Source organism: Pleurodeles waltl, chromosome 6 (genome assembly GCF_031143425.1).
Source record: "Pleurodeles waltl isolate 20211129_DDA chromosome 6, aPleWal1.hap1.20221129, whole genome shotgun sequence".
Classification (NCBI taxonomy): Eukaryota; Metazoa; Chordata; class Amphibia; order Caudata; family Salamandridae; genus Pleurodeles; species Pleurodeles waltl.
In genome coordinates this window covers 184,267,150-184,279,498 of record NC_090445.1, presented here as the reverse complement: position 1 = coordinate 184,279,498, position 12,349 = coordinate 184,267,150, and the positions used below count along the sequence as shown (strand labels likewise).

Below are 12,349 nucleotides of genomic sequence, written 5' to 3'. Positions count from 1 at the left end.
TGGGGTGGGCTTAGATGTGTTCGTGGCGAGGGAGGTTGAGGATGAGTCGTGCTGAGGCATTCTGGATGCACTGGAGTTTATTCTGGAGCTTAGTCGTTGTTCCCCGCATAGAGGGCTTTGCCGTAGTCCAGTCTGCTGCTGACGAGGGCGTGGGTGGCCGTTCTTCTGGTTTCCACGGGGATCCATCTAAAGGTCTTGCGGAGCATGCGGAGGTGTTGAAGCATGAGGATGAGATGGCACTGACTTGCTGAGTCAGAGAGCAGGAGTCCAGTATGAAGCCGAGGTTGCGTGCGTGGGTTGTGGGCATTGGGGCCGACCCCAGAGTGGCAGGCCACCAGGAGTCATCCCAAGCTGATCTGTTGGTGCTGAAGATGATGATCTCAGTCTTCTCCGAGTTCAGCTTGAGGCGGCTTGTTTCCACCTAGTTGGCGATGGCCTGAAGACCGTTGTGGAGGTTGGTCTTAGCTGTTGCGGTGTACTTCGTGAGGGAGAGGATGAGCTGAGTGTCGTCTGCGTAGGTGACGATTTTGAGGCAGTGGGATCAGACGATGTTGGCGAGTGGTGCCATGTACACATTGAAGAGGGTGGGGCTGACTGAGGATCCCTGGGGGACTCCACAGATGGTCCTGGTGGCTTTAGAAAGGAACGGGGGAGGCGGACTCTCTAGTGTCTTCTAGAGAGGAAGGATGTGAGCCAATCCAGGGCTCTGTGGCGGATTCCGGCATCGTAGAGGCGTGTGCGAAGGGTGTGGTGACAGTCGACGGCTGCGGAGAGGTCAAGGAGGATAAGGGCAACGGTTTCACATTTGTCGAGCCGGCACCTGATGTCATTGGTGCAAGCGATAAGAGCGGTCTCGGTGCTGTGGTTCTTGCGGAAGCCAGACTGGGATATGTCGAGTAGGCTGTTGTCCTCCAAGAAGTGGGATAGTTGGCTGTTGACTATCTTCTCGATGACCTTCGAAGGGGAAGGGGAGTAGGGAAATTGGCCGGTAGTTTTTTAGGTCTTTGGGTTTTTTTGAGCAGGGCGTTGACTTTGGTGTGTTCCCAGCTCTCTGGGAAGATGGCGGTCTCGAAGGCGCTGTTGGTCATGGTCTGGAGCTGGGGAGCGATGATTTGGCTGGCTTTACTGAAGACGTGGTGAGGGCAGGGGTCAGCGGGAGAGCCAGAGTGGATGGTGCTCATGGTCTTGGTAGTTTCCTTGTCGTTGGTGGGGGTCCAGGCGCTCAGGACGTTTGTATGGCTCAGTGCGTTGGGGTCGACCTTGCCCGTGGTGGTGGTGGGGGACGGCGGTGCAAAGCTTCCATGGATGTCTGTGATTTTGCGGTGAAAGGTGGCGGTGAGGGAGTCGCAGAGGTCATGTGAGGGAGGTTTGGGGGAAGGGGGAAATCGGCAGATCAGGACTTGGGGTTGGTGAGTTTCTTGATGATGCTGAAGAGCTCCTTGCTGTTGTGTGCATTGTTGTCAATTCGTTCTTTTGGTGGTCCAGATGAGCTGGTGAGGTTTGCGGATGGCGGTTGTGAGGGCGGCGTGGTTGTTTTCTGTTTGTTGTAGGCACCAGATCCTCTCTGCTTTCCGGCATTCTCATTTGGAGGCCTGAAGGTCTGCGGTGAACAAGGAAGCTTTTCTGTTGGTTGGTGGTTTTCCTGAGTGGAGCGAGGGTGTTGGTGCAGTCTTCGAGCCATTGGTTGAGGGCAGCAGTGTTGGGGTCGTTGGTTTTGGGTGGAAGGGCGTGGGCTAGGTTGGAGATCAATTGGTCCGTGGAGATCTTGTTCCACTTGCGGTGAGGGATTCGATGCTGTTGGTGGTGGGTTTCTGGAAGGAAAAATTACCCCAATAGTGGTCGGTCCAATGGAGTTCGGTGGTGTGAGTGAAGGTGACGTGGCTGCTGGAGAAGAAGATGGCGTTGACTGTGACACCGGCTGAATGGATGGGCGAGGTGACCAGCTGCTTGAGGCCAAGGTTGGCTAGGTTGTCCAGTAGGGCTGAGGAGTTTCTGTTGCCGGTGTTCTCCAGGTGGAAATTCAGTCACCGAGGAGCATGTAGTCCGTGGAGGCAAGGGCGTGGGTGCAGATAGTGTCGGCGATGGTGTCGCAGAATTGTGGGCGGGGGCCCGGAGGTCTGTAGATGAGGGTTCCTCTGATGGTGGTGTTGGCGTTGACGCGTATCTGGAAGTGTAGGTGTTCTGCGGCATCTACGGCGTCGTGGGTGTTGGTTGAGACCCTGATGGAGCTCCTGCGGACTATGGCGATTCCTCCTCCTGGTTTGTCGGTACAGTCTCTTCGGGTGATTTTGTAGCCCTCAGGGATGGCTAAAGCGATGTCTGGTTCCGATGAGGGGGTTCATCCAGGTTTCGGAGAGGAAGGCGATGTTGATGTGAGCAGGTCCCAGAGTTCAATGGCGTGCTTGTGGACGGAGTGGGTGTTGAGGAGGATGCAGCTGAGATGGTTGAGGTTGGTGGCGTTGTTGTGGTGCTTGGTGGCTTGAGCGCTGGTGAAGGGGCACGTGCGGCAGGAAAAAGATCCATGGGTGTCTTGGGGAGGTCTGGACGCAGGCGGTGGGGCGGCCGGGGTTGAGTGCGAGGAGTTCTGTTGTGATGTAATGTTGTCTGGTGGCGTGGGAGGCTCGAGGGACAGGGGGGGCTGGTCCGGGGCGCGGTCCAGGCGGGGACGGGGGCAGACGGGCTTCGGCCGCCATTAAGAAGAGGAGGTGGGAGGGAGGAGCAGCTGGGAGGCGGGAGCAAATGGGGGCGCGAGGGGGCAGGATGCAAGGGACGCAGCGGCAGGACCGGGGAGAGGAAGAGGATCGGGAAAGAGCAAGGCAATGCAAAGGGCAATAAACAAGGCAAAAAACAGGCAGAAAACAGCAGTAAACTGGCAGAAATCCGAAGAGGGCAGTAAACAAAAAAGGTACAGTAAAACGGCACAAAAAGCACTAATACAGATTACAGACACACACACACAATACTTACGGCAAACCACTAGACACCAGGGATGAGGCGCAGGCGGGGACCTGCGGGTGGTGGAGGGCCTCGAACTCGCGACAGTAGTGAGGGTGAGGTCGGGGGCACGGAGGCAGGCTGGTGGAGCTGCTCGGAGTGTTGAGTGATTCCTGGCCTTAAGGCAGGTCAGGGGTCACACTCGACACCGCGCAGCAGATGCCATTAAGAAGGGGAGGTGGGAGGGAGGAACAGCTGGGAGGCGGTAGGAGGGTGTAAGGGGGGCGTGACCGTAGGGGACGTAGCAGCAGGACCGGGGAGAGGGAGATTATCGGGAAAGAACTAAGAAGTGAAAAGGGCAATAAACAAGGCAAAAAACAGGCAGAATACAGGCAGAAAACGGCAGTAAACAGGCAGAAATCTGAAGAGCGGAAAAGCAGAAAAGCTTGTATGAAAGTGCCAGGAAATTATTAGATAGCTTGTAATTGTCATGTTGAGCGGAAATCCACAGACATGGCACTTGTAGTACTTTAAGTTACAAATCTGAGGGACTGACAGCGAGGCAAAGCTACAGCACCTAGAGTGATGTCCCAGAACAATAGTGTCAAAATGAAAAACTTCCCAAATTAGTCTCAGCCACTGTTAATTTACTCTGTGCCATCTCACAGTTCATCTTTGTTTTGTTGACAGGGACCAAACTTCTGCAAACCAGTCTTACCACCACCTCACAAGTCCAGCCCAGCCCACACTTTTAAGCCACCTATTGGAACATAGGTATTTGACCACAGGGGTGCTTTGACCCCTTAAGGGCCTTGTCCGTTAGGTTATCAATAAGTTTGATGTTTTGGTCAATGACTCAAGAACAGGTAATACAGGTATGCCAGACGTGTCACTTCCACATAGGATATGAGCTAAATCTCACTAAGGATTTCCAGGAAAGGCTAAAATGTGAGAAGTGCTTTTTTTTCCTCTGGCATGCATAGCAGAGACTGTTTAAATTATGTAGCAATAGACTGGTAACTGCAAGTAGACATAATTGCAGGAGAAAAGTGCGACACCAATACTTTTGGAATGGCCTGCATTACAGTGTTAAACCCACAATGAACACAAAGCATTCAACATGCCCAGTTTTGAAGGGTTCTAACTTGGGAGAAGTTTGAGGCAAAGAAATATACTCAAAATAAGAGTGCAATATATTCTTTCTTATATTGCTTTTAATATAAAGAATGCATCATCTGCTCCATTTTCTTCATATAGGGATTCCTCAATACCAGTAAAAAGCCTACACTAGGTATGAGACACTTTCATAAATAAATTCAGTATTTCACATTCACAAATTTCATTTACTCTAAGCAAAGATACTTTGCTCAGTCGTTAGAGGAAATATAGGGTTTGTGGAGTTTTGCTGTATCAGCACTGATAGAAATAAGTCAATAGATGATAGCCCAGACACCCTGGTCACAGACTGCTCCCACAAAAAAATGAAACCTTTCACAACAGCAATCACTATGAGGCTCAAACATCCTTAAAGTGAAGAGAATAATATGAGACTTAAATGAAATACTTCTAGCATTCTTTAAATCTCCCTTCAGTGGACATCGCTCTTCACAAGCAACAGAGGCATTCTCAAAATGACTGTAGCAAGGAGAAGTAACCATCAACTTCTGTGCAAGTGCAGACCTTAGATAATCATATCATACATCACTGAAGATGCCCTTGAATCCCTTGCCACAATGAGTGCATACTGATATGCTGACTGAATATAATAATTTTGTTTAAGGTAAAAATGAAAAAAAAAAAGACAACACATGTACACCGAACATACTTCTGTTTATATGTTAGATACTGAAATAGTGCTCACCTCAGCCCTTCTAGCTGAACAAAGCATCCAAACTGCATGATACTAGTAACTTTGCCATTGTAGATGTCCCCAATGGAAGGTTCCTCAGGTGGTGGGCGTTCCACATGCTTTTCGCGCCATCGTTCATTGTTCTTATCTGTGTGCCGTTCACGATCGCGTGATTCCTTGATCGGGCTAGTGCTCCTGGAACGATGTCTGAGCTTCTCCTTCTTTCGATCTCTTGATCTTGAACGAGTCCGAGATGAGCGACGCCGCTTTCTGTCTCTGTCCCGGCTACGGCTTCGACTCCTTTTCCTTTTTTTATCTCTGATAAGAAAAAAAATTATTTACACTAGCGATTCCGATAACATTTAGTGGGAAGTCATTTTATTTGTTAACTAACTGACCTGGGATGAACAGTTTCAAATGGTAAGCTGTGGACTTTTATTTCCTCCTTTTAGTCTTCATAACTTAACCTTGAGTGTTAGGAACTTTGGAAAGCAATAAGAACTCATGAACCACTATCTCTCTAATCCTGAGATTGCATATTGTATTGTATTGTAATAGTATTTATATAGCGCTTACTACCCCTGATGAAGGTGAGATAAATGAGGGAAAATTTAGTAGGGTTGTTTGGGAGATCATGGTGGTAAACTGAGGTTTGGGTGAGTTAGATGTGAAAGAGGAGGGAACAACTTAGGCAGGGTTATTCAGGCAATGAAAGTACTAGAATGGTTTTGGGATAAGGTAGAGTGGGAATGGAGGATAGATTGATAGAGACATGACTTATAGTGATGGGTAGTCAAAGTAAAGCTTACAAGAGAGTAAAAATATAATAATTTGTAATTATACACACAATATACACACACACACATACACACACACACACACACACATATTTTGATCAATATTTTTAATTTATTTCTTCATTATTATTTTTTAACCCGTTAAATGCGGGCGTCGGCCACTGGCCGACGCCCACACTCCCTCCCTGGTGCGGGTCACGACCAGTGGCCGACACCAGGGAGGGGGTTAAAAATCCTCGGGTGCAATGCACCGGAGGATTTTATTATTTTTTTTTTTTTACCGTAGGAGACGCGGAAGAGCTTCCGCGTCTCCATCCCACCCCCCTCCCGCCCCCTTATGACGTCAGCGCGCCGCGAGGCGCGCTGACGTCACATTTTTTCCCCACCGGAGAAGGAGAGACGGAGGTAAGCGTTCTTTCCTTCTCCGGTGGGGAAAAAAAGGCCAAAACGGCCTCCCCAGATGCCAGGGAGGCATCGATGGAAAGGGGAGGCTCTCCCCTTTCCATCGATGCCTCCCTGGCACCGTTTCCTGGCCGTGGATCGCAGCGCGGCTGCGATCCACGGCCAGGAAACGCCACTAGGCACCAGGGATCTTCTTTGGGGGGGTCGGCCCCCTCGTAAAAGGGCCACCCCCCCCCGGCAATATTTTAATTATTTATACTGTTTTGGGGGGCGATCGCGCCCCCCACAAAAAAAAAGAAATAAAAAAAAGAAACAAAAAATGGCGGGGTCGGCCCTTGGAACACGGGCCGACCCCAGGGGGAAAAAAAAAAACGTAGTTTTGCCTGGGGAGGCCGATCGCCCCCCCAGGGTAAAAAAAAACAAAAAAAAACAAATTGTTGGTGGTCAGCCCTTAGGGTGACCATCAATGGGGCCATTTTTTTTTTTATACATGTGTGCTTTGCCGAGGGCAAGCACACATGTATAAAAAGAAAAAGATTTGTGACATGAGTCTCATATATATGTGTATATATGTATACACATATATATATCTATATAGATATATATATATATATATATATATCGATATATAGATATATAGATATATATATAGATATATATATAGATAGATATATATATTTTTTTCAGGACAAGCATTGCAGCGTCCATGTGCTGCTTTTCTGACTTGTTGGTGTGTATCTGGGCTTCTAACAACGCCCACCTCACGCCCATCACTACCACTCCTTTGATGGCATTGGAAAATGATTTACCTTTGTCCCTCCTTGGGGAGGTTTTGCTACCGCCTTGGCCCCTGGTACATGGCTAATTGCACTTTTGCTGTTACGTTTAACTGCGAGCGAACTTCTTTTCCTTTTGTGTAACTCTTCACATGATGCTCATGGTGGCCATGGCGCTGTGAATCGGCTCTCTTATGTGAAAGAGTTTAACTTTAAATTATCAATTTATGTGGCAAGAAAAGTTGGGTTAGGAGTTTATAACGCTAATAGCTCTAACTCTAGCAGATGCGAGACCCATTGCATTGTAAATGCTTGTTATTCTTGTGTGTGTTGTTTTATAATGGTGAACAATTTCACCGCACTCCACGAGGACCGTGATCAAGACTCCTTGGTGAGTTGAAACACGTTGGTGGTTATTGACTGCAATAAAATACACGTTTATTTGTACTTCATGGAGTGCGGTGAAATTTTTCGGCATTAGATAATTTCTAGATTGGTCTTCCCTGTCACTGGGCACCGGCAGTGAAGTGTGCCGCCCAGCAACCCTTCAACCACTTTGTTTCTAAACATATAAATATATATATATTATTATATATATATATATATATATATATATATATATATATATATATATATATATACATATACACACACAATATGCATGCATGCATGTCTTTTCTGTAGTGGCAGTTTTGCTGGATAGTACTGAGGGAATTAGAAGAGGAGGTAATGGGAGGCAGAGCACCAAAAATGACTGTTGCACAGGGTGTGTGGTAAGGTGAAGTAATACATTCTTTTTTTGTTTTTTTCAGTGTTTTCAGAGAATCTGCAGAATTGGAGAAGAAGCGAAGGTAAGGTGACGACATTTCCTGTTGTACACAACAAACATACCAACAAGCAATTTTGTGACTATCTGCCTTCTACGTAGGATAGTAATTTAGAGGGACAGTTTAGCCAGTTGCAGAGATGGCGTCTCGTTGGATGACTGCTGATCAAGCCCTAGCTCGGGTTATGGAGGACAGTTCTGATGTAGGCTCAGAGACTGAGACAGCAGACACTGAGACAGCATCTGAGGGAGAGGACAATGGGGCAGATTCTGGGAGTGATTTTTCAGTCGGCGGAGTCCCATCTGACGACACCTCTTCCAGTGAGTCTGAAGGAGACAATGACGACATCCGTGCTGTCCCTTCGCAAGCACATTCTGGGCAGCGGGACCACATTGGGTTAGCCGAACCCAGAGAGCACGTGCTTGCTGCCGCAAGCACAGAACGAGTGCTCTCTTGGCAGCCCCCCTGTTTGGTTCAGCCCCAAATTCCACCTTTTACTGGTGACGCTGGATGTAAAGTCGATACAGCTAACTTTTTGCCAGTCGACTACATCTATCTGTTTTTGGATGTTGACTTTCTTCAGAAAGTTGTGCAGCAAACAAATTTGCGTGCAGACCAATTTCTGAGGGAGCGCGGAGGCACTCTAGGGCCCCGTTCTAGGGCACGCCAGTGGACTCCCACTTCGCTGGCGGAGTTGAAGATATTTTTGGGCCTTACCCTCAAAATGGGGTTAGTACAGAAACCCACCTTGCAGTCCTACTGGACGACTCGCACGGTTTGGGTAACTCCCATCTTCGCACCATACATGAGCAGAGATCGTTTTTTGCTACTGCAGCGCATGCTGCATTTCAATGACAATTCTGCTGCATTGCCCAGGGACCATCCAGATCATGACAGGTTGTTCAAAATTCGGCCTGTCGTGGAACATTTGTCTGCCAGGTTTCCAGAGATCTATACTCCTGGAAAGAATATAGCAGTCGATGAGTCCTTGATCCTGTACAAAGGACGGCTGCTTTTCAGACAGTACATTGCGAGCAAAAGAGCTCGCTATGGCATAAAGCTGTACATGCTGTGTGAGAGCTCTACTGGCTATGTGTACAGCCTGAGAGTGTATACAGGGAAGGATTCTACCCTAAACCCTGTAGGTTGCCCTCCCACGTTAGGGGTCACAGGTAAGATTGTATGGGAACTTGTCCATCCACTTCTTCACAAAGGTTATAACCTTTATGTGGACAATTTCTATACAGGAGTAGAGCTGTTCAGTGAGCTCTACAAAGCTGGCACTGTGGCCTGCGGTACAGTTCGTTGTAACCGCAAAGGATTCCCGCGGGAGCTTGTTTGCAAGAAGCTCCAGAAATCACAGAGTACTGCATTGCGTTCTAACGAACTGCTCGCAGTCAAGTTCCTAGATAGACGTGATGTATACGTGCTCACTACAATTCATGATGAGAGCACTTCTCCCATCACGGTTTGGGGTCAGATGGCCGAAGTCCACAAGCCCATCTGTATACTTGATTACAATAAGTACATGGGTGGAGTGGACAAGAACGACCAGGTTCTTCAACCATACAATGCGTGTCGTAAAACTCGCACTTGGTACAAGAAACTGTTTACCCACCTGATTCAGATGGCAACATATAATGCGTATGTTGTTTACCGTCAGACAACAACAGGAAGACTCATGACTTTCCTTGACTTCCAGTTGTCTGTAATTGAAAGCCTCACTGCTGTTACTGAAGAAGCAGCAGCCTCCACCTCATATGTTCTGGAGGATGTGGCAAGGCTGCAGGAGCGACACTTTGCTGATCGCATACCTAAAACACCCAAAAAGGATCGCCCATGTCGTCGCTGTAAAGTGTGCTCAAAGCATGGAAAGCGGCAGGAGAGTCGGTATTACTGTCCCCAGTGTCCATCACAACCAGGCCTCTGTATCCCTACTTGCTTTACGTTGTATCATACTAAAGCAAAGTTCTGGGAAATCGACTGAGGTTGAGCTGCTGTTGGGTAATCCTTTCAGTGGCAGTGCATGGATACCGAACGTCCATGGGCCACTGCTTCGTTAGGCAAGGAGCCACAGAATTTTACTTCATCATGGACTTCCTTTTGGCGTGGTCGGTGTTCTGTTCAATTAACATGCGTTTTCTTCCCCCTACTGCATATACTAGTAGACAGAACATATGCCACATTGCCACGGAGTACCCTTTCTTCACCTGCATGTCTTCCTTACTTTCAACGGTAGATATGCTCTCTCAGTTCGAGAAATCACTTTGTAGGGCATACTTGGAAGCCCCCAACTTGCTTCCACAAACTAGTATAGGTTCACTTGGCTATTATACAGGATTAGCCAGGACTCTGATGAGAACAGAGACATGGATGGGTAAGGAAAGCTTATGGTAGGAGTGCCTTCACAGGGTTATTGCACAGGTAGAAGGCAGATAGTAAAGGTAGTACAGATGTACATCATCTACACCTATGGATTCAAACCCATTGGTGCCATCCCAGCACTAAAGGAGAATGACTTGTATAGGTCAGTGTTTGACCTGCTTTTCATGTTCATCCTCCATCAGAACTTAGTAGATGTTCAGTTTGCTGTATAAGTGCATTATAGTCACATCACTGCACATAATGTTGGCTGGGACATATGCTACGTTCTCATGGACTCCCCTATGTACCAAACACTACCCTTTTCCATAGCCTATGACCTTCTCTTTAGGGAACATCATGAGAAATCCCCAGCATGTCTCCCTTAGTTTCAAAGGTAGATATGCTCACTCAGTTCGAGGAATCGCTTTGTACGGCATACTCGGACACCCCCAACTTGCATCCACAAACTGGAAGGAGTTGGATTTAGCACAGAGATTGCGCTAAAGGCGCATGAAAAACATGTCTTCCTGAGCCTCAGGTGGCTGTCACAGGAGTCATTAGTAAAGGTTTGTTACGCATGCATTTGGTAATGTTAAGGAAGAAGGAGGCAGGTAGCCTATGACCTTCTCTTTAGGTAACAGCATGAGAAATCCCCAGCATGTCTCCCTTAGTTTCAAAGGTAGATATGCTCACTCAGTTCGAGGAATCGCTTTGTACGGCATACTCGGACACCCCCAACTTGCATCCACAAACTGGAAGGAGTTGGATTTAGCACAGAGAGTGCGCTAAAGGCGCATGAAAAACATGTCTTCCCGAGCCTCAGGTGGCTGTCACAGGAGTCATTAGTAAAGGTTTGTTACGCATGCATTTGGTAATGTTAAGGAAGAAGGAGGCAGTTACTTGACAGGTGGTAAAATGTAGTCAAACTTAATCCGTTCTGTGGCGTGTGAATGTGATGGGCCCTTGTCTGGCAGCGGTAAGTTAATGTGAGTGGAGTGATTGATTGGATTGGGCCCGTGGCTGGCGATATGAAAGGGTTGTTTGTTGTGCGTGAATGGCGTGTGAATGGACCATAAAGAGGTTGGTGCCTGGACGCGGCTTTATGGCCCACCTTCAGAAGGCTTGGTTTCAACATTCAGATACTTTGATAAGTAATCATGCTTTAAAACCATAATTTCTGGAGGTGCTAAAACCAACCAGTGTGAGTGGTGGGTTAACTTTAACAAACTAGTACCAGGGGAGACCAAGGGTGCAGGACTTGCATGGCTTTCACCAGTTTTCCTTCACCCAGAATCCCCTTGAAATTACATTATGTGCTTAAAAAACACATTTTCCTTGCATTCCAATGAGCAGAAGTCCAGGGATCTGCAGGTATCCTCAAAATTCCTACCACCCAGTGTTTCCCCACTTGTCCTGATAAAAACACAACCCCGCTTGTGTGCCTGCGCCTAGTGCCTGCTTCAGGAATGAATCACTCCAGGGTTAACAGTAGACCTCAAGCAAGGACTACCATTGACCCTTGTGTGATCCATTCCTGTCGCGGGCGCTAGGCCTACCCACACAAGTGAGGTATCGTTTTTATCGGGAGACTTGGGGGGACGCTGGGTGGAAGGAAATTTGAGGCTCCTCTCAGATTCCAGAACTTTCTGTCATCGAAATGTGAGGAAAACTTGTTTTTTTAGCCACTTTTTGAGGTTTGCAAAGGATTCTGGGTAACAGAACCTGGTCAGAGCCCCGCGAGTCACCCCATCTTGGATTCCCCTAGGTCTCTAGTTTTCAAAAATGTACAGGTTTGGTAGGTTTCCCTAGGTGCCGGCTGAGCTAGAGGCCATAATCTACAGGTAGGCACTTTGCAAAAAACAGCTCTGTTTTCTGTGATGTGTCCACGTTGTGTTTTGGGGCATTTCCTGTCGCGGGCGCTAGGCCTACCCACACAAGTGAGGTATCATTTTTATCGGGAGACTTGGGGGGGACGCTGGGTGGAAGGAAATTTGAGGCTCCTCTCAGATTCCAGAACTTTCTGTCATCGAAATGTGAGGAAAACTTGTTTTTTTAGCCACTTTTTGAGGTTTGCAAAGGATTCTGGGTAACAGAACCTGGTCAGAGCCCCGCGAGTCACCCCATCTTGGATTCCCCTAGGTCTCTAGTTTTCAAAAATGTACAGGTTTGGTAGGTTTCCCTATGTGCCGGCTGAGCTAGAGGCCATAATCTACAGGTAGGCACTTTGCAAAAAACAGCTCTGTATTTTGTCAAAAAATGGGATGTGTCCACGTTGTGTTTTGGGGCATTTCCTGTCGCGGGCGCTAGGCCTACCCACACAAGTGAGGTATCATTTTTATCGGGAGACTTGGGGGAACATAGAATAGCAAAACAAGTGTTATTGCCCCTTATCTTTCTCTA

At 47.7% G+C, this 12,349-nt stretch overlaps 1 protein-coding gene across 1 annotated transcript in view; it reads right to left on the bottom strand.

Moving 5' to 3' along the window:
* DHX8 (DEAH-box helicase 8) overlaps positions 1-12,349 on the bottom strand; it is a 251,735-nt gene that overhangs the window by 199,102 nt on the left and 40,284 nt on the right. The window contains exon 6 of the mRNA XM_069237773.1: positions 4,796-5,101. Within this exon, the coding sequence (XP_069093874.1) occupies positions 4,796-5,101 (306 nt within the window). The remainder of the gene's footprint in view (positions 1-4,795; positions 5,102-12,349) is intronic.